Source organism: Drosophila grimshawi, unplaced genomic scaffold (assembly GCF_018153295.1).
Source record: "Drosophila grimshawi isolate 15287-2541.00 unplaced genomic scaffold, ASM1815329v1 contig_311, whole genome shotgun sequence".
NCBI classification, from domain to species: Eukaryota; Metazoa; Arthropoda; class Insecta; order Diptera; family Drosophilidae; genus Drosophila; species Drosophila grimshawi.
This window is the reverse complement of record NW_025063098.1, coordinates 30,872,894-30,900,446: the sequence shown is the minus strand read 5'-3', so window position 1 is coordinate 30,900,446 and position 27,553 is coordinate 30,872,894. Positions and strand designations below refer to the sequence as shown.

Below are 27,553 nucleotides of genomic sequence, written 5' to 3'. Positions count from 1 at the left end.
TCAATGCTTAAATTAAGATATTACATTTTTGATTGGTATTTTATTTATTTCGATTGTTATTTATACATAATTACATAAGTTTTTTTTTGCTTAAATATGAAAAATGTAGTTATATTCGTTTTTTTTTTTGTTCGTCGAGAACTCTGCATTCCGCTTTCATAGAACTCTAATATTTAACATTATTATGTAAGTAGTGTAGTTGACATAAGTGTATTTAATTACGTTTTAACTCAAAAAACTTAAACCCATACAAAAATGCCTTAAGCTACTTAATCTTAATAACAAACCCACCATTGTTTTTTGTTTTTTATTTGCATGTTTCTTTTTACGTCTATTCCTCCAAACTTGAATTTGAGTGCAATATCAAAACAAAAAAAAAGTACAATCACAGTCCATTGAAAATATATTAAATTAGTTGTGTGCTTTTAGCCCGTTTGATTTTTTTTCATTTTTTTTTTTTGTTTTTTTCTGTTTTGATTGATTGTTAAAGAAAAACGATTCTGAAACAGAATTGTGTAAATATCATAAAATTGCTTTGCGTCGTTGGTTATTTGACTTCCTTCGTATGATTTCTGATAAAGTTGCATTTCTAAATATTTACAACATTTTATTTATATACCTAAACCTTACATTTTACGCTACGAAAATGTGCAAAACTTAAATTAAGGAAAAGTTTGCAGAATCGAGTGTATACAAGAAAAAGAAATTGCGTGTGTGCTTAAATATTTTATGACATTTTGGGCTTATTAGTAGAAGTAAAAGAAAAAGAAGATAGTATAGACCGGGATAATCATAGCATACTTATTTAAAGAGGGGAAAGGATGTAAAACGGAAGGTTAGGATGTGGGAATGACTACTAAAGGCGACCAAGTCTAGGCGCAAACTAAAATAGTTTGACGTATTTAAAGTTAGTTGATCTATAACTTAAACTCCGCTTCAGCCGCGCTTGGAGCGCAGCACCAAAAGCGTCAGCACCAGAAAGCCTAATATCCAGGACAGCGTGCTCACATAACCAATATACACATCCGTCTCGAATATCGCCCAACCACGCGTCAGAATAGAACGCAGCGAGGATGTGGCCAGTGTCAGCGGCAGGCACAGTGAAATGTATCTGTAAAATAAGTGGAAAGCTTGAGGTAATCTCTTGAGAGCGTTAGACATTTATTGAGCTCACCTCAGCACAACAGGCATTCCCTCAATAGGCCAAATAACGCCTGATAACAGCAATGTGGGATAAAAAGAGCCCAGAGCCAACTGTATGGCATTACGTTCCAGTTCACAGATGGAAGATATGAGGAAACCGAAACACATGCCGCACATGCCCTGCAGCAGCGTAAGCACAATCACCCAGAATAGATCACCATTATTGGTCACACCAAAGACAACCAACATGAAGATAAGCACCAACGTCGTCTGGCCACACATGACCACAAACTGGGTGATCACATGCGAGAAAAGAATTTCACCTGGCGAGACGCCAGCAACCCATGACCGATCCAGCAAGCCCTAAGAAATGAGTAAGATTCATTAATTTATATTATTTATTGTACATGATATTCAAATGAATGCATTTCAATGACGTTTGATTCTTCAAAAGTGAATTTCAATGTTTAATCTCAAAGAAATTCATATTTTTTTAAAGTAAATTCTGAATAAATACGAACAAATGAGTTATTCATTTACAGTAACACACTCTCAAATATACAATACGTGTGCAGTGCTATACTATTATTTTTATTCTTTACCCACCTCAGTGCGTTCGATAATCAGCGCCGATGACGTCAATGCCACAGCCAAGAAAAAGACAATGCTAAAAAATGCACAGCAAATATATAAATTGTTATAATGGAAATGCATATATATTAACACTTACGTCAAAATCACGCCAGGTGCGACAAAATCGGTAAAGGATGGATTCATGGTGCCATAGATGGGCTCCCTAAACTGTATAGGCACATCGCCCAGCTTAGGATTGTTGCCGCACTGGCCGAGCAGACCCATGGCAAAGTCACGATAGGCCAACTGAATGTCGCGATTGAGCATGACGCCGATCTGTTGATTAGACATGTCTAACCACACCTTAACCTCGGACTGCTCAATCGTCTCATCATCCGAATCGCGACCCAAAGCAGCGCGTGCCGTGAACGCGTCCGTAAAGTTCTCTGTTATATAGACAGCGCCCCAAGCATCACCGCGTCGCACTGCCGCCTTTGCATCCTCAATGTCCGTGTAATATGTCTTAACCACACTGGTGTTCAGATGATTTAAATAGCGACAACCTAGGTTAGCAAAGTGACAACCATCCTCCCAATAGCAGGTATCCTACCAAGGGAACAAAATATTTATTTTAAATTAAATATCCAATATATAAATGGCTGATAATATCTTTGAATATTAAATATAAATATCACAAAAGAAATAACCGTTTCTAATATCATAATAATAATATTTTAACCGGAAGGAGAATGGCCTCAAAATTGAGATACGCAACGTTTGTAAAATTTAACATATAACGACAAAATAAATAAAGATTGTATTGATGGTTAGACAAGAAATAAAGGCACTAACCGTGTTGTTCATTTCGTTGTTGACAATGGCTAAATTGAGGCCCTGCGGATCCCGGCCAATGGCTAAACAGAAGAGTATAACCTGCATCACTGGCAGCGCAAAAATGAAGAGCATAACGCCAACGTTTCGCCACATGCGGAGCATATTCTTGGTTAGCAGGGCGCGTATTTTGCCCTTTGAGGTGACCTTGCATAGATCCGCAAAGCAATCCTGACAGCTCTCCTCATCGTTGGGATTGTTATGTCGCTTCGATGGTGGCGGACTGTACGTCTCCTGGTTCAACTGTAAAAACATTTTTAACATTTGTTAGAAGTCTGAATAGCGGCGCTGTTATGGGTAAACGAACCGTGTATATGGAGCCATTGCTATCATTGATGAGCACCTCCTTGCTCTGGTGGAAATTGAGACCCACAACGCCGCCCTCCTGACTAGAGCTGGGCTTGTCCATCTTGCTGCCAAAGGCCATGGCATGCAATGAGATGTTGTTACTGTCACCGAAATCAATAACGAGCACACGAACACGAATAAAGGGACACACAGATGGATTTTTACACAGATTGCAAGCATGCGAGTGCCGGGTCAAATGATAATCGAGAGAGACAAAGATTAGATGAGTGACGGAATTATGTTTTTGGGTTTCAGTTACTGTTAATTGCTACGTGCAGCATGCAGAGCAAAGAGTTGAGACTCACCTAAAGTTCACATAAGTGACGTCGCCCTTTTCGCTCTGAATGCGCGAGAGCTTCAGGAAGACATCCTCCAGGCTGATGCACTTATACATGGAGAGCAGCATACTGGGCGATTCCTCGGCCAGTAAATGGCCAGAGCGCATCAGGCCAATCTGAAAAATAAACACCAAATCAAGATCCACAAGTTGATAGCTAATCAGGTTACTTACCGTGTGCGCCTGTCGCGCCTCTTCAATGTAATGAGTGGTTATGATTACTGTCTTCTGACCGGCCTTGGTAATGTGCACCAAATGATTCCAAATGCTCTGACGCAAAAGCGGATCCACGCCCACCGTTGGCTCATCCAGAATCAGCAGCTCCGGATCGTGCATTAGTGCAACAGCGAAACTAACACGTCGCTGCTGCCCACCGCTGAGATTTTTGACCAGACGCTTCTCCGATGGCAGATCGAGAAAGTTGAGTAAAAACTGCAAGCGCTCTAGTATTTCCTTGGTCTCCATGCCAAAGATCCAGCCAAAGTACATCATCGTCTCCTGAATGGAGAACTCACCATAAAGCGCGATTTCCTGCGGCATATATCCCACTCGTTTACCGGGCACACCCGATCCACGTGTGCCCGGTTTGCCGCCCAGCACGAATATATCTCCGGAGTCCAAACGACGACGACCCACAATGCACGAGAGCAGTGTGGTTTTACCGCAACCGGAGGCACCCAACAGGCCATAGCTGAGAGAGTTTCCAATTGAAATACAAATTAAATAACATAAATAATATATAAAAATACATAAATAATTCATAAATAGTGCGGAATAAATTCTACGAACAGAATACAGATGCAATGATGAGACGAAACTTATTTTCCCGAATATCCAAAAAATTAAATATTCTGAATATTTGATTTATTAAACTGATGCAATTCTCCTAAAAAGCTAAAATCCAACAAATGTTTCAAACCGAAATTTTTAAAGAGAGCTAATTTCTATCCAACGATGGGATGAAATCTGTTCCTACCTATAAGTTGTTGGTGTAGTGTAAAAATACTAGCTTTACTGATAAATCGTTCTGATTTGACTTTTAGTTTTTCCCATTGAGTCGTTAACAAAATGCGTTTCTGCTAGTTCAGCACATAAATGAGATAAATTAAAAAATAAGTGCTGGCGAGTACATGTGTACTTATACTTATACCACTTATAAGTTAGTGGAGGCATGTAATATCATTTGTGCCGTCTTAACGGCAGTGTCAATGCTATTTTCAGCGGTTCAAGTTGAATTATTTCGAAAGGTTCACCTTGCAAACGGAGACATGTTTTCGCAGTCGTTTAACACAACTCCACCTTCTTAGCTAGACCCTAGCAATCATCATGAAAATCAGACGAAACTGACAAAACAACAACAAAGCGATTATTCATATTATTATTAATAATAATATTGTTGTTGTTGTTGCTGTTGTTATCGCTTCGCTTTAGAGCCATTTAATTTTTGTCTTTCAGTTTTCGGCCTTTAAAATATTTAGCAGCACGTAGGTCGCACGTCTCGGCTTGTTATTGGATTTATTATTATAATTAACACGTTGCAGCATTTTTCGAATCGAATTTTTGCTCATGAAAATCTGACTGTCCAACATTTAACTATCGCAGCGACTTTGACACAACCAAACGACCTAAAAATAAAATTACCTGTGTTGAACTATGAGCTCTACGAACAGTTCATTGACTGTCAACTGACCTAGGTCAAGACAAAACTGATCGTGTTGAACTGATGTTTTAGCCGGCTACTATCTTACCTAAGCAACAGTCGAGGATTTGAATACTGGGTCAAGATTGCGGTATTTATATGTACTCAACACACAGAATTCAAAATAATTAAGCAATTTTTAATTTTATGACTTGCTTGCTATATAAATTTGGCTATAAGAATGCTCTGTCAACAGTCATGCCAATGCCGAACCCAAAAATCATAATCATATATACTGTAATACTTTTATGGCGATATATCAATAATGTGCAAAAGAAAGACCAAGAAAAATTAAAGAAATTTATATCGAAGATACGATTACTGTGAAGGCTTGGGCCCAACATTAAAATGCAAGTATATTATAATATTTTAATGATAAAGAAGTCGGTATTGGCATTGGCACCGTTAAGTCTTCCTTAGGCTAAATATGAATAAACATTTCTAAATCGCTCAACCCAAATATAATATTATCAACAACTCTGGCAACCCTGCAATATATCTATAACAAGTATTGCAAAACCTTAAGTTTAACTCGTTTAATTTGCCGCAGCATCTAATTATAATGCAAAAATGTTGTTTCACTTATGATACGTTGAAAACTTGTTACCCAGTATTGAGATCGTTAATTACGGCGATTAAAGTTGCAAGCAATCAAATAACCTTTGGTACATCTATACGGAAAATGCTCTCCAGTTGTGCAATCGAATAGCAATTACAAGGAACTTTTTGTAACATTGAATGTTATTCTCTATATATTATTGTTTAAATGTGCCATAAAATTCAATATGACGTTAAATGTGTGAAATGTATGAATGAATGTATGTGTGAATTACTTTCGCCGTTTCTAATTTTGTAGTGGCCTGTTAATGGAATATGTCAACATTTCACTTTGGTTGAAATCTTGATTAGTATTCGATATGTCGAGATATTCGACTATATACTTATTTATGTACTTACATTGTGCCTTTTGGCACTGTCATATTCAAATTGTTCAACACCTTATTGGCGTTTTTCTTCTTTCCATATACTTTAAAAGCGTGTTGCACTGATACGGCCGCCTGTGTGCTGCGTGCAATCGTCGGGGGTGCATTCCAAACGGCAACCGGACTCTGTTGTGTGCCACCATCGTTGTTTGTGGCCGTCATAACGGAGTCTGTGGAGACACTGCAATTGATAAAATATAGATTAGATTCAAATACGTCAATAAAAGCGCTAGACTTAGAATAGCTTAAAAAATTACTACAAAAATACCTAATAGTTTTTAACAAATTCATAAAATTTAATCATCAATTCTAAAGTTGAAATAAAATTTACTCAACACTTTATTTTATTTATTTATTTTTATTGCTACACACACACACTTCGGCATGCTAGCAGATGCCCCCGAGTAGCCAGACCTGGCCAGGTATTGTCTAGACTGCTTGATTTCTCAACTGCATCGACAAGTTGGTCAGCCTTTAAGTGAATACTAGTATAAATTGCATTCGCCATTGCATTTGCATTATTATGTGACGTGCTTATTGCGGAATTCCAATCCAAATAAGCTGGTAACTACTCAAACGAAGGCGCTTAGCCGTCAGCACATGCCCCAAACTGCAATAATGACCACAAAAGCAAACATTGGGAAAATTTGCATCTCATTTGGGTCAAGGTTAGCTATACCGATCACCTTGCCATGGGCTAAATGATTTCCTTCCGTTGGCAAAGAAAGCTACTAATTGGCTTACTTTTAATCGTTATCAGACACACATATATTAAATTTACACCTTTTCTTTTAATTTTGGAAAACAATTTTTAAGTCATTAACAAAACGGTAATCATACCAACATCAAATTGATGGAAATAAGTTCAAGGTCATTGATCGAACGCCAGCGTTCACTTCACTGCTATCAAAAAACGGATATCGATTCACTATTTGCTTTTTGTAAATCCATTGCTCTGGCAGCTCATTGAATAAATTTAATCAGATAGCACATTATTGCATATTGTATAAGCTTAGATCGCAGACAGCATGAAAGCCCATTAGATCGACACATTACACAATTGGTGATGATGACGCAGAGTGCGAAGAAAACATACTCAATAGCACAGTCTAACAGAAAATATTTGTCTACTGCGGCGACATTTTAGCTTTGTCCAAATGAATTCTGTAAGTGATACGCATTTCGGAAACTTCATGCTGCAATAACAGCAATCACAACAACTATGAAGCAGCAAGTCGTTGACGAAATGTATTTCAAGTTCGTTGATTGAGTCTTTCGATTTGCGTATTATGTTGATTATCGAGTTAGTCAGAGCCAACATTTATTGTTTGTGTATGCGTAAATTGCGTAAATTTGTGTGTGCCGTGTGCGCGCACATTCAACAATGGACAAGGTCAGTCAAAGTAGTTTTTATAATGACAACAGGCCAACATTTTTCGATATATTATTTTTTTTTTTTTTGCGTGCGCTCGGCATTTATGGCTGAAAGCTGAGCCTATTGTTTGTATGTTGTATGTTGTTTGATGTTTGTGTCTGCTTATTGATCATTTAATCAACTATTAGAGCTCTATTTAGTGGTCCACACATATATTTAGTATATGTTGTTGGGTGACAAAATAAAATTACAAAATATGCCGTGAGAAATGGTTGACACATAAACTAAAAATTTGTGGATATGTATTTTTTTTTTTTTTTGGGTTTGTGACTACAGAAAAGTTAATTAAAGATTCCTCTCACCGTATTGTCATATTTAAATAAATTTTTTGTAAAGCGAAAACTATAATTATTCAAGGTATTCGCTTAGGGGTATACTCTAGGCTCCACATTAACACGACGTAAAGTGCAAAATACACAGTTAAACACCCATGACAGTTAATAATTATATTATTATCAGAGGTCCGCACACCCACAAATCGATCTTCTTAGTCCACTGGTTGGCTTGATGATCTATTGTAAATCTGTACGTCAGTCGCTGCTGAGTCAGCGAGCAGGAAACGAGTGAATAACTTTTATATTCAGCAATAATGTACTTGCATAAGCTGAGCTGCAATTGCACGTGTGTGACAACAAAAACCAATCGCTGCTGGAAAATGATTTATGATTGAGCTATCTAATCGCATGTAATCAAGTGAATACAAAGCACGCAACGTGAACAGGTAAACATGCAAACGCATTTAACATGCCTCTCAGTCGCATCTCTCTCTCTACCTCGCGGGCGGCAAGTTCGAGCTCGCCACACTTGAATGATTGGAATTTCAATAAATACGCGCGATCTGTAAGGAATATGCAATGCCAACAAGTGTACTTTGCCTGCTCACGTCGGCGAGGAGAGAGAGAAAATTTCTTACAGAATTTTCATTCAATACATAAATTTCTTAACTTCTTAGTTCGTTCCAAAATTATTCGGAACCTTACATTATGCAATTGGCTATTTGAGTCCGAGTGTTTGACACAATTGCAAACTTGTTCGCCCTGCTCAGAAATGCGGTCGGACTTTTCGGAAATATATGCAAAACAGAGATACAGAGATGCTCACACACACAAACACAGACACTATACAGACACTCACGCACACACATACACTAACAGAAAATGTGGCAAAAAGCAAAAGCTGCAAAGCGTAGGAAAAGTCAAATCGCAGGCAACAAGCGTCTCACTCGCTCTCAGCGAGTGAGCAGAGCCGAGAGCTGCACAGATTATGCAATATTGAGCGAGACACGCTGCAAAAGCAATGAGCAACAGCAGCAGGAAGACTAGCTAACCGACTGACTGACTGACTAAGTGATGTGAACTTATTGACTTATTGGCAGATTGACGTAGCCAAAATCGAGTTTTATATAAAAATTCCATCTTCAACTGGGTCAACATTAGTGGGTCAAATATAGAGTTTGTGTTACTTTTATCGTATTTTTTTTTCTTTTGTACTTTGGGCATTACATTTTGATTGCAATTAACACAATTGATGTTGTCGTTGTTGTTTTGATGTCTACTTTTACTTACGTTGATATCAGCATTTTGATGTGTGGTTTTTTTTTCAGTTTTGTTGCGCCGCCTGCGGTGGGTGTTTATTTTGATTATCTTAAGCTTTATTTTTGACTTTGTTTACCTATTTAAATATTAGTTACTCTGCCTTTACTTTTACCAATAACAAAAAATGAAAATTCGAATCGTAACCCGTAGCTGTGCGTTGCGGCCACCAATCTTTTGCAATATTCAAGTAGCGTTTTGCGTTTTATGCCCACATTTCTGAAATGTACATATATAAATATAATAAAAAAAATAAACAATAATAAGGTTTGGAGCGGTAATTGTGATTTTTTTTATACATGCGCTGACTTGAAGTTTGACGAGCTCAAAGTGTATTTTCTTGTTTGAGTACGCATGAGCTGTTTGTTGACTCGTTTTAAATAATGTAAAGACAGACATTGATCGCTTTTCAGATATTTATTTACGACCTTTCTAATTTTCTAACTTCTCTCACTCATACAATCAACAACTTGTGGTTAGGTTTCTGCTAGTATTTACTATACTGATAATGCCAACAGTTGTTGCCACTTCCACTCTTTCAACATTTTATCATACATGTAAAGCCAGAGTCTAAAAGTAGCTACTACAACAATAATCACATTTTCAATCGTATTATTACACAACATATTATCGTACAGTTCAAAAGCATATCAAACCAGAATCTAAAAGTCGTTATCCACAACAACAATAATAATACTTTTTAATAGTATTATTCATTGATTTGAAATCATTTTTGTACGTCTTTGACTTTGGCACCATTTTGGGCGGCATGGCTTAAGTGCTCTCCGCTATCACTGTAGATGATATTATAACTTTTAAGGGTAAATACCTCCTAATAGTAACAATAGTAGCACGAGACATGCAATTGATTTCCGGGCAACATAGAATGCATTATTAAATACACTAAAATATTTTATAAATATAGAATTTCATCATATTCAATAACGGTCGTCTCGCTGCACTTTGATATATATTATAAGTGAGCAATAACTTCGTCAAGTGGATTCAGTAGGTTGAATGGATCTGTGGCACAGGCAAGCAACAATATAAAATCTCAGAATACAAATTGAGTGGCCAAGCCCACAAATAGATAAATAATTTACTCAACTGGTTTTAACAAACAAAGAAAAGTTCAGCAAGTCGAAACTTTAATACTCCTCAATGCACATGTTCACGACTTGTCTTATTATGCATCATCATATCCGTTTGGATGGTATATTAAGGTTAAATTATATAAAGTATTCATTTTCATATATAACTACATATATGTAGAATATTTATTTCTCAGTAACTCGTAAAACAGACAACGTATCAATAAAATGCGTTTGAGGCGTATCTCTGGATACAAATTTTGATGTCTGCAAATTGAGTCCGATGCTTATTTGCAAAAGATTCATAGATATTGTGACTTCTCCACAAAGTAAAAATACACTCGGTAAGAGTACAAAAAGTGATTGCTAATTATTGAGCAATATCGGCCAGGCAACTGACTTTTTAAGTGGCCAGTACACATAAAATAAATACAATGATATACACATATCTATATAATTTCAATTTGCTTTTTTATTTTAATGAGGTAATCGGTAAACTTGCGGCAAACTCCGAGACAAATTTTGCACAACTATACTTAGCCAGATCTGTTTGCGTACCGGAAAATCCAAAATGGATTTTATGAATAGCTGAATATACAAGTGCTTACTACTTAATAATTTATATGCTGATGACTTGCGTGCGTGGCATTTCAAAGTAAATAGCACTTGCCCGTGGCATGTGACAGTCATTAAAGTGGATTTAAGGACAGGCCAAGCCCTAGAGGGCTGATATGTCTAAATGGGCTTAGAACTGCTTTGGCTTATGGCCAAGTTGAGAAATCGTTGGCAATATCTTGGCAATACTTTCGCTCTCTGTTGAATTTCTGTTAACTCTTTCTATTTCCATGGCGTTTTCATTTTAATTTTGCTTGATTTTCCGATGACATAATTTCTTGCAGTATGTGTGTGTATGTGTGTGCGGGCAGCATATGACGTGTGTGCAGTTGCAGTTGTGTACGACACAGTTTTGTGTCTGCAATTGTTGCTACTTCTTCGGCTTTTGCTTCGGCAACGGTAGCGGCATTTGACTATTGCAAAAACTTGCAAACCAGTTGAGTTTAATTTACTCATTGCTAAGTTTAGTTGAATTTAATTATTTTTGCTATTGTGGCAGCTTGCAACTGGTTGAGCGGCTAACTCACCCGCACCAGCAAACAACAGCACGGCTATATTGTCATCCTTAGATAATCAGCATTTTATTGCAGAGAATTTGGCAATCAAGCGATCCAACGATTTTGCCACTTGCTTGCAGATGTTTAAAATTAAATCTTAACTGATTTTTACTTTGACCAAAGCACACTTGCAGCACGCACACACGACAAGCAATGCACGAATAAACCAGTCTCTGGCTCATAGCTTGATTTAATAACACAACTGCTGCCACGAAAGAGAATGTACAATTGCCACAATTAATAAATAATTTTCTGAATTACCTTTGACGTTACATAAACGAACACAGCACAATAAAGAAACGTTCGGAAACTTTGTGAAATGAAAAGCCACGAGAACTTTAACAACTGTTTACCAGTTGTGAACACACTTGTGAAAGATATAATTACATTCTTAATTTACTCAAACGTTGAAAAAAGTAATTTCTTTAGCGTTTTATTATCAATATTGATTTAAATGTCAGTGTGTGTACCTATTATGATGACATTTCAATGAGATTATCGCAATAAATACATTGTTAACTTGAAGCTGACAGGTGTCATGTCATCAAGCTCATTAGGGCTAAGAGTTCAAGCAGGGGCTAAGACTAACAAACTTTCAAATTAAAAGCGATCTGCTGCCTTAATGTTCGTAGCAAAGCGTTTTTAATTGATCCATTAGACTCTATCATTAAATGGCCACGCTACCAGTTTTTAAAAGTGCTTAGCTCATCGTAAATGCAGCTATCCTTATGTATTTGTAAAATCTCTGAGTATAAAAAAAAATGTATAAAATCAACTGCAAACTATTTTTAATTAGTTTAATAACTACTTAATCGAAATAAACTAGAATTATATATTTGACATAATATAAAGTTAATAGCGCATTTACCTTGATTTTAATTAAATGTCGCTTATGAAAAAATGCAACTAGAAACAGCCAAGAGCTAAATTTAATTTGCATTATACACTATGAATACACCTTGAACTCTGCTCAAAACCGTTGCTGCGAGTGACAAAAACACAGAGATCTCAGGAGAAAAAAAAAAAAACAAAAATAAAAGAAGCAAAACCCGAAACAAAAAATCTATAAAAAATAACAAAAAAGCGAAACGAAACGAAACAAAAGTGAAAAAACCCCCGAGCCGAAAATACAAGTTCACGTTGAAGCTTGAAGCGTTGCACACTTCGGAAATGCACGCAACGAGAGTGGAAAGAAAACCAACCTTGACAATAAATGTTCAGGGCCCCCGACGAAGGTCGTTGGGTGCACAACATGCGACAATGAATGCAGTTTAACATATATTCAAATACAATATTATTAAAGTCGTTGTTTACTGCTTATATCTCTGTATCTGTGTATATCTCTATAAGTACTTTCATCTGTGTATTTGTGTCTGTGCAATGAAAATGCAAAAAAGTCACAACAGCTATTTACGCTGAACTTTGCTCGAAATCGTTAGCAACAGCGCAAGCACGTAAACTGAGAGATACAACTGCCTTATAGTGTATCTTTAAGCCGCAATGCCGGCCATGCTAGTAAGCTGCAGTTGACCTCTTGCCCAGTGCAGTCATCGTCGCCATACTTGTTAATTATAGCCAATTAGAATCGACCTGGAAACTGAGCTCAATCGAGTTGTCTTGCAAGTGTTTAATATTGTACTGAGATTCGATAATAAATACTGCATAGATCATTTGAACAACATATCATTAGTAAAGTAAATTGTTGTTGAGTGTTTACTTAGGCGGCAGTTTTAAATATCTAATATAGACTAGATTGCAAATATATATACTTAACGGGACTTACTAATCAGGAACAATAATAAGCACGGACATCAACTCAGACACTGATTTTTCATGCACAAATATTAAAAGCCTAATGATACTCAATGATGTGACACCGAATTTCAAATAAATAATCTAAGAACAGAACACTAAAGTGTCTTATAAAAATGTACACTCTACAAGCTAGTTAACAAATATTCCGAACTACGAGCTCAACTTTAAAATGATTAACTTATATAATCAAATCAAAAAATCCCTACAGCGAGCAAATGTGAATCCTTATTTGAATCGCTTATTCGGCAACATTTGAAAATATTCTATAAGCGTTTTAGGTGAGACAGCAAGCAAAATCTGTCAATTTGTATGCGTAGCGATTGAGCTGGTAAGTATTTGCACATTTTGAATAAACAGTAGCCATGGCTGGAGCTGGGCAAGGGGGTTTGCCTGGGGTACAGTCACGCTGAGCAAACGTACAGTTCGTTTTAATTTTATTTTTAAATTTTTAAGTGTTTTCTTTTATTTTTATTTTTTGTTGGTCATGTTGACAATGTTGGACGGCCTGACAAAGCTGTAGCGCGCACAAAGTGATTGAAAAGAGAATGGAACAATATAGCTGCGGCCATTTGTTGTTTAAAAAGAATATTTATTGTTTTACTAATATTCTTATTATAACTCGAATACTTTAGGCAGTTGTTACTGTTCAATATGTGGACTGCGATAATGATTTTTACGAAATAATTTTCTGCAATAATGTAGCACTTGAAGTGCCAGTTCGTCAAACTCCAAATCTTAAAAATCCAAATTTTGTTTTGTTTACTCAACAAATTTACACTTACAGTGCGCGTTCTGAATAAGTTTCCTGTCCAACTGTCACTGGGTGTGTGTGTGTGTGTAAGTGTGTTAATGTGTGTATGGATTTGTTGGAAAGAGTCGTTAAATGTCGTCAACTGTGCGTATGTTTGCACAACTTGTTGCTAGGCTGTTGTGTGTGCTGATCCTCTTTGTTGTAATCCACTGGCAAATGATTACTCTTGCACAACAGAAGACTTAAGGCACAAACTCGTATCGTATCGAGCAATATTCACACACGCGTCGTATAATATCAATGACAAATGTAAAAGACTTTTGTTGTTGTTGTTGTTGTTACTGTATTTATTAATATCGGCACATTTTATATCGCAGTATCGCTCTTGATCTTGTCACTAAATATCACGGACCTGAGCGAATTCATAAACGCGTGCGGTTAGCTTCAGGCTGCAACTAAGACTGACTTCAAGGCGCTGGCCAAACTGAGACCTGAGCTGCGCTGAGCTGCGTTCAACGGCGACGACGACGTTGACGTCGACGATGCTGCCAGCTTTGCACTTTACACTTTGTCAATGAAAGAGCGAGCGCTCTGTCTATCTCACTCTCTCTCTCTCTCTCACTCTCTCTCCCTCTCTCTCTCTGTTGTTGTTGTTGAGTGCTTTTCGAAGCTGCTGCACTTTTACACGTGCGTAAAGCGCGTGTTAACAGTTCGTACGTGCTGTCTTGCTGCTGTTTAAAACACAACTGAACTGAGTTAGGCGGCAGTTAAAGTCGCTCGCTGTGCGAGCGAAAGCACTCAAGAAACGCTCAAACTCAAGTAAAACTGGCTTTGCTTTGCCTTTGGTCTGTGCTTTCGGGTCTTTGGAAAGAGCGCGTCGCGTCTGGTACTCTTTATACCCTGAACCCATTGAAAATGGGAAAAGAGGGTTTAATGATTTTGTTGAAATATATGTAACAGATAGAAGGAAGTATCTCCGATCCTATAGAGTATATATATTCTTGATCAGGCTCAACCGTCGGGTCGATATATTCATGTCCGTCTCTAAAAATAAACATGATATGAGTGCACTTACAGAAGATTAAACTATTATATATGTAACAGCTGAGTTCAGGGTATATCGTAGTCGAGCTCACTCGACTACAGCCTGCTTACTTGCTTGACCATATTTTTGCATGTATACGACATAAAGTTTGATGTCTCTTGTTGTTCCTTTGCATGGAGGCAGCAGCAGCAGCAGCTCGTTCACCTTCAAAGCATTCAGCATGTGTGCGCTTTAAGGGCACATGGCAATAAAGGTCTTCTCAGCTGCGGCAGATTTGGGTTTTTTGACGTCGTTGTTGTGACGTTGCCGCTGCTCTGCTCTTATGTAAGTCGGCCTTGAGGCAGTCGACTTATGCGCTGTGCATCAAACTAAGCGCTGCACTCGCTTCTTCTTTTTCTGCTTTTTCTTCTTCTTGTGAACAACGAGAATTACAACAGACAAACTTAACCACTCACCATTCACTGCCACTCTGCGGCATTGCATCATTGATTCATCACAGTAAGAGTCAGGTTCTGTCCGGAAAAGCCGACGCAACTGTTGCGTTGCGTTAATAAGCGCATTTAAATTCTAACCTGATAGATGCAAACTACTCTGCTTTTTGGCTGGAGGAAACATTAAGAATCATACCGAAATGGCAATTAAGTGCTATAATTTGTTTAATTTGTTTAAATTGTTTTTAATGTCAAATATGCGTGAGCATTAAGAAGACACGATCGTCACAATCGCAGTCAAAGACACGTCAATGAGTTTTTTTTGTTGTTATTTTTGTGTTGCTGTCTTGAAGTTTGAAGTTTTGGGTGTGGTCAAGGCGAGATTTAATGCTTAGCTTGTATTAAATCAATGTGGCAAAGAGTAAGTCGACAATTGAGGGATGGAAAAATGTATGGCTGCAAAATCAATAGAAATTCGACGACATCAATGACAAAGCACTAATAACATAAATTTGAAACTGTGTATTGCACAATTTCAATGTCATCTATATGTTAACAGTTTGAGGGCCTCTCTCAGGGCATTTCACCTGTGATACACGTTAAAAGAGCAGAGAAAAAAATCATCATGTTGTATATGCCGTGGCAAAAATACACTAAACATGCTCATATAATATATCTTATCAATTTAAAAATATTTTTTTCTTTTTATTAGAAATATTTTCATTAAGAGAAACATTTATAAAAACTAAAAATCAACATCCAAATTTTTAAAAAAATTCTTTCTGAAATGTCGATTTGGTGCATAAGTGTAAGACTATACAGAGGCCATAATGTATGTATACATGTATGTACTAAGCTTATTGATAGCTGTGAGTAACAGCTCCATCGATATTTGAATGCGTCACCAATGAGGTGACTAAATGAACATGCCCTCTTCTGGTGCATATAAATACATAAACCAGCTGGGCGACATTTGCGCAACGCTGACATTGAAAATGCCCAACGGCCCATCATTGTGGGTGTTTATTGGCCAATGTGCCATCAAATTGAATGATGTAACAAAGCACGCATGAAATTTAAATTTAAATTTGTACTCAAGCGCAAATTGGTTGATTTTTGGTGGTGCAAAAATGCTTATGTTATATGATAACTGGCAAATTTGAACCGATATTTTGTTGTATTTTATATTTAAAGTAATTTATTTTTTAAACTGCAAGGTTGTCCGTTTATAAACGAACTAAAGGCTGCCCTTTATAAAAAGTGCCCGTCATGGCCCGCACGGCCATTAAACTGAGTCTTGTATGTTCTGAGTAAATTCGTATTTGAGCTACATTTTGTGATCAATTTTGAGATTAACTTCCTGAACATTTTATGTATACACGGAGTGCAACACCTGTCTAGTAATTGCTGTCAAATAAATGTAATTCACAAAACATATCCCTACACATAAATAAATAAGTAAGCTGAGTAGTCATTTGCAACGGACTTGACATCGTTTTGAAACTGTCAGTGTGCTAATGAGCCCTGCAAAGTGAGTTCCAAGCTAACCTGACAGCACTCCATCAACGCCGAAATATATGTTTATATATATACACCCATGTAAATATATGTATCTATATTTTGTAATGAAAGATGCATGATTCACCACAGCGGCCTACTTTGCTTTCAATACAAGCTTGATGTGCATTAAGTTAGTTAAGTCAGTCTGAAGCTAGTTTGTGTTGGCCCACAACAAAATGTATGATTTGATAATAAATCTGCTTACGTCAATAATTAAATATATATACAAGTAGATAAGCTTGGTAACGTTAATTTAATAAACTTTACAGACTACAACAAAGAAAAAACAGTAGCAATTTCAAGCACTAACACATCGACTCGGTTTCAGTTTAAACTGCAGTCTGAGTTTCTTTTTCTGTTTCTGTTTGTCTGTCTCTGCTTGTCTGTCTTAAGCTTTTCTGGCAAGTCATGTAGCGATTGTTGCTGCTCTGCCTTGAACAAGTTTGTTGACTTCGCTGCTTGGTCAGTGCATCAAAAGGCCGCAGTTACAAATGAAAAGAAGTAAAACAGAAACGTATCAACAACAGCAGCTACAGCAATAACAGCCAACGCAAATGGTAAATGCCAGTTGAAGAAATTGGTTGACAATATTATTTGGCTTTTGCCCATGGCATAAATTTAACAACAACTTGTCGCAGGCAGGCGATGCTAGTAACTGTTTCAGCATTTGGCTTTACGATGTGACAACATTTCAAATCTTCATTTTGTGTGTGGTTTGTTTCATAGCATTTTAACGTCAGAAAGACGAAACGGCCAAGTCTATGCCCATTCATTTATTCATATAAACAATTTAATTTCAGTTTCTTTGCGAGTGCTCTCAAATCGAGCACAAGGTCGCAGCCGCAACACGGCGTTGATAGAGGAAGCCGCTGGGAAGCAGCTGATGCGGCACTGTTGCCTCAATCTGTATGTGCAACTTGAGAGTAGCGAACTATGCAACGGCAGTGCCAGCATTAATTGTATTTTAACGTAATTTCAATCTAAAGTCGACTCATAAAAATGCCTTACTTTGCGCTTGTCGCTTAACGTAATTTCATTTGCGATAAATTTTCCCTTTCGCTTCAAACTTGTTTGCTCTTGCTGTGTCCTAATCACATATTTCTCTTATATATATATATATTCGCAATTTTATTGCAGTTGCCACCTGGTCGTAAAGCTTTTAGCGACTGCTGTAAAGCTTTCCATCGTGCCAGAGCACAGAGCTGAACACGTGATGAATTCGTTGAACAATTAAAATCGAAACAAGTAAAAGCTGCAAAAACAATTGGTCCACAGCTAACAAGTAATGAATTGGATAAGTTAAGTTAAGATACCCGGTAAACTTTACCCTCTCTTCCTAATTTTTATTATTGCATTTAACATTTAGTGGGAAGAGAGTCAAATTCTTCAAAGAGCTTAACCATTTCTTGAAGTTCACTCAATTATTAATAATAATTTACTAAGTTTAAAAAAAAATTAAAATAAATATGTTTAAGCTAAAACTTATCCACGATTGGCGTTGAAAACGCTCATCACTAACATGAAAGCGAGCTCAATGGTTTGTCCGGTTGTACTACTTGTTGATGATTTTGTTTTTGCTGTTGTTGCTGTGTTGTTGTTGCTGTATACGCAGATACAACAGCGTTGTGGCAGCTGTTGTTGCTTGCTTGCTGGTTTGCCAAATATTATGCAATTCTTGAAACAGAGCTTAAGTCGCTGCTGCAGCGCTTAAATCGCCAGGCCAATGCAGAAGAGCAACACAAACGCAAGCAGCCTAATTTATTACAATGTGAGTCTGTCTGTCTCATAAAAGTCACACGCACTGAGGAAATTGCAATAGCTAGCTGGATATTGTTTGTTGCCATGCTTTTTTTTTTTTTATCTGTGGCTCCATTTGAAATCTAAATTTAACGTGGCTATGCTTATTTTTTATTTATTTTATTATATCTTTTGTGTGTCTTTTGCTCATCGCTTGCACAAAAATGGTCGAGACTGGGGCAAAGGTTCGGATACAAATATACACGCCCCAAATGTGTCAAGGTCTTTTGTAAAATTCGACTGGCAAATGAGCGAAAGATACTTTTGAGTGAAGCAGCGACTTGAGCCCAAAAAGCTAGTGGAGCGTAGTCACAATCCGCTCGAGATTCAGACATTGTTTCCGTAATTATGCGAGGGAAATCTATGGCGCACAATGCGCGCCATTTGACTCAGAAAAAACACAAATTTGATTGAGCGCATTGTGCAACGCCTTTTTCAAAAGCCAACACACATCGAACACTCTTAAGCCAATTAGCGTACCAGCTAAATAGCCGTTAATGCCAAAAGCAAAGAAACGCAGATAGTCGAAAAAATGCTGTAGTAGTGGCAAATTCAGTATAATACAATGCACAGTCTTCTTGCACTAAGTGAAAGTGCTTAACAATATTGGAAAAATTACGTATTGTGAATGAGAGAAGCGCAGCAAACAAAAGAAAAAAAACAATGATGTCATTGAGGTATGAGGTATTATCAAAAACAAAAACATGAATCCAAACTAGATCAAACTATCTCTATCTCTATTTCCAAATTAATTTGTTAATTTTCTACCATCTAAAATCTAAACTCTATTTCCATATTAATTTATTAATTTTCTACCATCTAAAATATACCATCGTATATAATATGTACCGATCAATAAGTGTAAAATGAATAATAATAATAAAAAATATCAGCTCTTGGAACCCTCGAAAATACCCATTTATATGAACATAAATGACTTATAATTTATGTAACTTGTTTTGTAAAGAATGATAAGCGAAATTCTGCACATACACACGTGCTTGGGTTCATTTACTGTTCAATTACGAGTTAGCTCAAGCTCATTCTCGTTTTGGCCAGAAGTTGTTCGAAAACGTTCTGGGACAAGCGAAAATAAATGAAATATTGCTGGGACTTACGACAGGTGCGTGCTTTGACGTTTAGATGACCCGGCCAATGAACGTTGACGGTTAAGCTGCTCATTTCCTAATAATTTCAATGGCCTCTAAGGCAATAAAGGCTTCAAAAAGCCAAGTCAATGGTCAATGGGTTGAGCAAGTTAAAATGTAGTTTCCACAATTGCCAGCCAAACATGTTCAAAGCTTCGCACAAGCAACAAATCGTTGGAAAGGCGCAATGAACGTGTTCAGTGTTATTCTTAATGCTAATGTAATTGTTGTTGCTCGAAGATTAATGTAATTTGCTTTAATATCACTGGGCGACTCTGATCTTTGGAGTCCATTAGAGCGGAGTAGCGTTATCACGTGTGTGTGTGTGTGTGATAAATTAAAGTCGAACTTTGCTTTAGTGAAGCTGAGAGCAAAGCTTTTTCAAGCTTTCATTTTGGTCAGCACCGTAGTGCCCCATCTGGAGCTTTGAACTCATAAGCTTACTTAAAGCTTACCAGAAGAAACGCTTCAAAGCTCGCTGCTATGCGACGCTCTTCGAGCTACAAGCTGCCAGCCAGCTTAATTTGTTAGCACACAAATTTGAAAAAAAAACAAACTAATATTATTGGCAAATATATTGCTGAGACGCATTTGATTATATCATATAAAACTTATTATTGGTATTTAATTGCATGTCAATTAGAATTGAAGCAACGACATCAACAACAGCAATAATTAAGAGCACGCCATCTGTCGCTGCCAAGTCGAACTTACCGGACAATCCACAATGATTTTCACATGCAATTCGGATTAACTGGCTTATGCGGAAATGAGGTTGTCAATTGTTTACAATCGTTTAATTAGTGCCGCCAAAAAAGCACCGTTATCCCGCCAATCCACATTTAATATTAAGTATCTTATAAGCAAGTTAGACTATTTGAGAAATTTGCCCAAAAAAAAAAATTATAGCACCGCACTATAATTGAATGGCAGATTTACAAAAGCAAGTGTTTGCATAAAAATACGAAATTTGCATATATGTAGATCAGCGTGTCCGAGACCTGCTTGGCAAGTCGCCGCAATTGAACATTATTTTGTTGAAGTGATTTTCACACATTTGCCCCAGGGACTATTAATAATATGTTATAATACGTCGTTCGCTTCATAATAATAATGGCTATTTAGTGTGTTTAGTTGTGCAGCTAGGGAAATTACTGAAACTTGCAATTAGTCATACTAAAAGCAAACTAACGCTTAAATTCAAGCAGCGATTGCTAAGCCCAAAGGTGAAACGGCCCTGGATTCTATTTTGAGGTTCCTCAACTTAAATACAGCTCCAGCTCGCACATGAGTTATTTTTCTAAGTATTCATGAATGTACTAACAAATGCCTATATGCATATGTATATGCAAACATATGATTATGTACATAGGTAAGTCTACAAATGCTCGTAGAGTTGTAATATGTATTTATATAATTGCAAATTTCACTTCAAGTCACTTTTAGGCGGCTAGCTTAAGTGCAATTAAAACATGAAGCTTAATAAGCATGACATGTAAAAAATATCTGCAAGGTATTGAAAAGAAACGAATTGCGAATGACAAATTAGAGGTATGAAAGTTATGTAAGTCCCCATTTCAAAATAGAACAAAATCGAGTGCTAATTGTCGGAATAAACCATCTCAGTCATTTACTGTATTCAAAAAGTGCTAGCGAAACAAATAAGTGATCTCACCGGTCGAAAATCATATACTAATGAGCTTTATTTTTTTTTCGCAATGCATTTCAGACTACCTAAGTCATGCCTCAGATAAGCTCAGTAAGTAATACAAGCTTTTGTTTTGAGGATCAAACTGGACATACAAACTAAGTAAGCCTCATATTTTTATTCCGTTCCTCGATTTATACATTTCACGAATCTGTTGAAATAGTTGTTTTTATAATAAGTTTATTTAGTATCTTAATTAAAAAAACACTCTGTTTTCTATATATAAATAAGTACTGCGCACACCGATGAATTAGTCAACAGCTCCTCAATTACAACGTATAACAACGGAGATCGATAAGCGAAGAATTTTAAACAAATTCAAAGTCAACCACTTTTGTTTTGGTTGCTTTGTTATAGATACCAAAGAAGAAAAAAAACTCAAGACAAGCCCATTTAAGTGCAGAGATCGCATCTGCTTTGTTTGTTTTCGAGTATTTTTTCGTTTCTCTTTATCGTTGAGTTTATGGTGTTTCACATAGTAATTAAATATGGTTTGCACCGAGTTCCATTTTTGGGGTTTTTCCTTTTGACGTAGATTTCGGGGTTAAGTCGCACGTAAGATCAAAATTTGTTGGGCCTATTAAACTTGTGACTCACATGGCACTCGTATCCGACCAGCTGAAATGACGTTTTATCCTTTCGAAGTCCATGACCGGCTGTTGATGCTGCTGATGATGATGATTTTGCTGTTGTTGGCTCAAGGTTGTCTCTTTCTTGGGCGCCATTTTGAGTGCTTCCTCCGACTCGAGGGTTAAGGAGCCGGCGCTGTAAACGCTCTAGTCAATGGTTACTAGAAATAGTTGCACAACTGGTTTCGCCTTTTTTTTTGGATTCGGCTAGTAAACAATCGTGTTTATTTCAATCTTTAGCTCACACTTTGTTTCGTTTATTATGCGGAGATTCGCGCGCGTTCGCACAGTGCAGAAAGACAGCAAAACAAAAGACTTAAGCAACGAACCTCATGTTCGTATCAAATTTGCTACTCAAAAAAATGATTTTGCTTTTTATTTTATTATTATTTAATATTGTTTTTGCTGTTGTTTTTTTATTGTTGTTAGCCAATTACTCGCTTGCCTTAGCCTGCTTGCTTTTTCTAACAGCTGGCACGAGGCGCTCACACTTGCGTAGACGTGGACAAAGACAAATACAGCCGACAACGATAACGACACTGCTCAATAGCGTGAAGGCAACGACAACAATAAACGCTCATAGGCAAATTACGTAATTGGGCTTAAAATCAAATTTAAAGTGCGCACATAATCGACGATTTTTTTAACTTAAAATTCTTTATGGTTTATTTGTTGGCGCTGCTGCTGCTGCTGCCTGTTGCTTGTTGCGCTGCCTAACGCGCCGAAGTTGAAAACGAAACTGAAAGCATGCGGAGCCCCCACTATACTCAAGAGCTGCCAAATGTACATATAACATATAGAGAAATATACATTTAGAGGCAGCGAGAGAGAGAGAGAGAGAGAGATACAACCAGTATGAGAGAGCATGCCAGCTGTTATAATATGTAATGCGGTTTTGGTTTTCTCATCAGTAGTTAAAGTCAATGATCAAAACTTGGGTTGCAGTTGTATGCAAAGGCACCGAACTTATTGCGCGTAGACGAAAAAAACGATGAAAATAATTGAATTTAAATTGACTAATTTTCTTAACTTAACTCATAGAAAATCTAAAGCAGTTATAATTTAAATTGTTGTAGATTCAAATGACTTAGGGAACGAACTCAATATGTGATTTGCTGCCATCTACATGGCATTTAACGAATATATCGAATTGATGATATTTTGCCTTAACTTTATTGATTTTAAATTCCGGTAGCTGTTGACGCTATACATACTCCCACTGTGCCATCATTTGACAGTAAGCATTTAAACTACTTCATTAAGACTTTGATTCAATACCGCTATATAGCTGTGGGCAATCAACTTAGGGTCTTAGGGGATCTAACATAGTGCCAAATTAGTAACAAACAGCAAAAGACCTGTTAATGATTAACAACCATGAACTTCGATGAACTTTCTTGAGCCGCTTATCAAACGTTGTCCTAAGGATGATAATTTTATTTTATTTTTACTTCATTTATTAAGCGGTGAAATTGAATCGCAAAGAACTGTGTATGCTGTAAGTTGTGAGGCGGTGAAAATATGATGTTGTGAGGCGGTGAAAATATGCTTTCCATACGCTTAATTCACACATTTCCGTTAACGGGTGCCGGGTGACACAGTTAATTCAGGCGAAATTCGAAAATCGCATGCTGCGACGATTCAATGATATTTATTACCACTCTGTGGAGATGGCGTGTCAAATCTGAGCTTATATAAGTCCCACTGGGTAGCGCAGCAGTTTTTTTTTTTTTTTGGGCTGCATTTATAATGCATTTATGCTAATTATCGAGAAGTCGAGCGACGTTGAGAGACAAGCAGTGAAAGCGTTTGCATGCCACAGTCTTACGCAAATTGCAGCAGACAAATCGCTTTGTTTGAATATTGATTTCATTTGCAATGGGTTTTAATTGCAAATGGTCAAACAAAGTTCCGAGCAAAACAAAACAACAAACCACAAATGCAAATCAATGACGTAGAGGAAAAATTAAGCTCTCTCTTTTCTTCACTCTCTTTTATTTTCTTGGGCCTGGCTAGAAGACAGGCACATTTTCGATTACCTCATCAACGTCGACGTCGTCGTCGGCATCGTTAAATTGCAACAATTATGGTCAAAAGGCAGTGATGCTGACGGTGACGTCGACGACGCTGGCAACAGCAGTGTAAATGAAAAATCAATGAAGCAGCTAACAAACGTTGCCCAGAGACGACGAATGTTTCGGACAAAGCAAAGGCAGCTAAAAGAGCCGCATAAAAAGAAAGTTTGAAGCACAACTTTTTTGTTTTTGTTTTATTTGCTCAATTTTATCGCTTGCCTTTACATGTTCGTAGTTTGATTTCTGTATTTCCAAACCATTTGATATGAGTTCACAAATGTTGTCGGGCTGAACAAACGCTGACATTTCGGCTTGTCATTTGCCAGATCCAGACCCAAGGCACGTCCACATTCACTAAGGAAACGGTAGCAGAAACACAAAAAAAAAATCATGAGCAAAATTTAAATGGCAGCCAGCGCATTTGATAATTGCCTCAACAAATGCACACAAAACTAGTTATTTGTGATTTTCGTTGTGTTGGTTTTCGCACGAAACAAACAAACAACCAAAAAAAAATTGCAACATTTGCCGACGGCGCCAAAGAATTTGTGTCAGGCGCTTGCACAATGACCACACCAGTCACCATTGCATTGCAGTCTACGCCTTGTACATGGGGCGTATGAGCAACACCAGCCAGCCAGCAAAAATCGGTGACCAGAAGACGTTAAACAGCAATTCGCAAGAGCATTACATAATCTGGCTGGGCCAACTGGTAAAGCTTCGTAAATGCGCACTTGACGGAAGTTAGGAAAAATACGAAAAATACAGTGCATACATATGTACATTCCTATATAAATAAAAAACTGGTCGGTTGGGAAAATTATCGCCAAAATAGATTTGTTGCATACATTTGTTGTGTGGTGCGACAACGTCGGTGCTATGTGGAGTAAGCCAATAAGTAAATTGGCCAAAAGCTACGGACGAATAATAACATTGCCAGTAAGCAACAATTTCCAGCGACAAATTGTCAACAGACCCAACAACAACGAAAGCATCAACAAGATCGCAAAAGAGTTTCATATCCGGTTTTAAGCAACAACAACATTATTGATGGAGGATACCAAAATGAGCATTTTCAAATGAAGATAATTTTACTTATTAGAGGTAGATAAGATTGATTTTTCAATAATAACAGCCAATACAATTCAGTTTCCACTGAACGATAAAATTAACTTTAATATCATAATCTGTAATAATTCAAAAATTCGCGCCCATCTATAGTCTACCAAACATCTCTATCGCATACATCAGTGTTGCTTCGCAAGCAGCGTCATCTATGCAACTCGCGCATAGGGTTGTATTTACAACCATCTAGCGGGAAAATTTGTAAATAATCAGGGTGGCAAATCAAAAAAAAATTGCAATACGATTTATATTCTGGCAAGCAATGGGTAAATATTCCAGTTGTTTCCAAAACCATGTCGATTTGACACCCTGCAATTATTAGAACCAACTCTAAAAAGTGATAGGTTTTATGAAGCCAAAAAAAAAGTGATCTAGTGAAAATCTCTCGTGCTCTCTCGCTCTCTCACACACTCTCCTCCTAATAAAGAACAACAAATGTCAACGATATATATCGATGGCGTCAGTTTTGTTCGTACATTTGAAAAGATAGTTTGTCAGCTGAGAAAGCGAGGCAACTCTAGCAAAAGCCGCATTTTTTACGTAAACTAATACAGTTTGTCAAATCAACAAGTTTTTATATGTGAAAACTGTGAAAGGAGGTAGAATTGAAGGCTTTTAACAAACTTGCAAACAAACGGAATATGTTTTACACAATGACGCTGCTCACTCGGGGCTCCATCATCGGTTCGCTAATTAGCAAAGTCAGGCAAGTTGTAGCCAAAAATAAAGACACTTCTTCCGCACCGACAAATCAAATTAAATCAAACAATTTTACACCTACGCCCAGACCATTGGGTGCTGCTGGCATTAGCAACAGTTCGGTGCTGCAGGCGCGGACGCCAGAGGAACAGATTGGGCTACCGCCACGACCAAAGAAGCCGCTGACGCCATATTTTCGCTTCATGCGCGAAATGCGCCCGAAGTTGATTGCCAAAGACCCAAAGATAAGCACCATTGAGGTTGTGCGGCAATTGTCGAAGAACTGGGTGAGTGTGGATCCCAAGATGAAGGAGCGCCTGCAGTCCGAGTACAAAATAGATCAGGAGATTTACCTGGATCAGCGCACCAAATACGATGCAAAGCTGACCGACGAGCAGCGCGCCGAGATCAAACAGATGAAACAGGACATTAGCGATGCCAAAGAACGCAAACAGCTCCGCAAACGTGTGAAGGAGCTGGGACGCCCTAAGAAGCCGGCATCCGCCTTTCTGCGATTTGTGGCCAGCGAGCGAACAAATACGCCGCAAACACCACAACAAACATATCGCGAATGGCATCAGAAAGCCACGGCCAAATGGACGCGCCTCTCCGACGATGAGAAGGCCGTCTACTTGCGGGAATCTCGCAAGGAACTCGATCATTACAAGTGCGTAGATCCTCGATAACTCTATAAATAAGCCGAGTTGTATATATATTTATAATTTTATTTATATGTATGTATTTTTATTTATTTGCCTTTGCAGAGCCGCAATTTCTATTTGGGAGGAAAAAATGATACGACTGGGCCACATCGATGTGGTGCGCCATGGCAACCTCATCGATCCGCCAGAGCCTAAGGCACGGAAGTCTCAAGTTCCAAAAGCCAAATAATCTGAAGAACAACACGTCATCTATCATCATATGATTTTTTCATAAAAACAATACTGTTTTTAAATTTGAAATTGTTAAATTCTTAATTCGTCCTCATCAGTATGAAATAAGTTGGTCCTTTCAGTTCTTATTATTATTTTTGAATAATGTAAATAGCTTCAGCATCATGTATTAAATAATTAAAATGTTAATTAAGAAAAAAGTTGGTTCCTTCAAACCTTATGGTTCTCTTTCAATAATGAAAAACAGCTTCAGCATCATATATTATATAATTAGAAAATTTTCATTTTTTCATAGATCAACTCTGGATTTTCGTTGATGAGATACTCTGTTTTATCTACGAAAGAATATTAAGTAAATAATCGTCCCGCAACTAAGTTGAGCTAATTTATAAAATAACAATATATGTGAACTAAATAAAAGACCTTTGGCCGACACGTGGTTCAGGCCAGATTCTAATGCGTTTGCCAAATGGCAAACACGTGTCTGAGTCTTACGGGGTTAAGATCACACTGGATTTTTAGTTGATTTAACACGGTAATCGACACAGGTTTTATTTATCTGCGTAGATCACGGTAAACAAATATGCAGTAAATTTGTCACCTCAAATGCACA

General features: G+C 37.4%; 2 protein-coding genes across 8 annotated transcripts; one reads left to right on the top strand and one right to left on the bottom strand.

Moving 5' to 3' along the window:
• Positions 1-196: 196 nt before the first annotated feature.
• Positions 197-22,889, bottom strand: LOC6569725 (ABC transporter G family member 23). 6 transcript variants are annotated; one of them, XM_043214828.1, is made up of 12 exons: positions 13,862-14,504; positions 9,081-9,220; positions 8,975-9,026; positions 5,949-6,155; positions 3,467-3,983; positions 3,261-3,409; positions 2,915-3,020; positions 2,569-2,850; positions 1,874-2,322; positions 1,750-1,810; positions 1,175-1,506; positions 197-1,111 (listed from the first exon to the last, which is right to left on the bottom strand). In XM_043214828.1, exons 3-12 carry the CDS (start codon positions 8,986-8,988, stop codon positions 937-939), a joined length of 2,292 nt encoding a protein of 763 aa, XP_043070763.1. In that variant the 5' UTR covers positions 8,989-9,026; positions 9,081-9,220; positions 13,862-14,504; the 3' UTR covers positions 197-936. The 6 variants fall into 6 exon arrangements, with proteins under 6 accessions (XP_043070763.1, XP_043070762.1, XP_032597383.1 ...); XM_043214827.1 differs by having other exon boundaries at positions 2,915-3,056; positions 8,975-9,220; positions 13,862-14,506; XM_032741492.2 differs by having other exon boundaries at positions 8,975-9,220.
• Positions 22,890-25,846: 2,957 nt separating this feature from the next.
• LOC6569801 (transcription factor A, mitochondrial) lies at positions 25,847-27,140 on the top strand. Of its 2 annotated transcripts, XM_001995797.2 has the most exons (3): positions 25,847-26,054; positions 26,136-26,714; positions 26,812-27,140. In XM_001995797.2, exons 1-3 carry the CDS (start codon positions 25,990-25,992, stop codon positions 26,936-26,938), a joined length of 771 nt encoding a protein of 256 aa, XP_001995833.2. In that variant the 5' UTR covers positions 25,847-25,989; the 3' UTR covers positions 26,939-27,140. The 2 variants fall into 2 exon arrangements, with proteins under 2 accessions (XP_001995833.2, XP_032597400.1); XM_032741509.1 differs by having other exon boundaries at positions 25,867-26,714.
• The last annotated feature ends 413 nt before the right edge of the window (positions 27,141-27,553 follow it).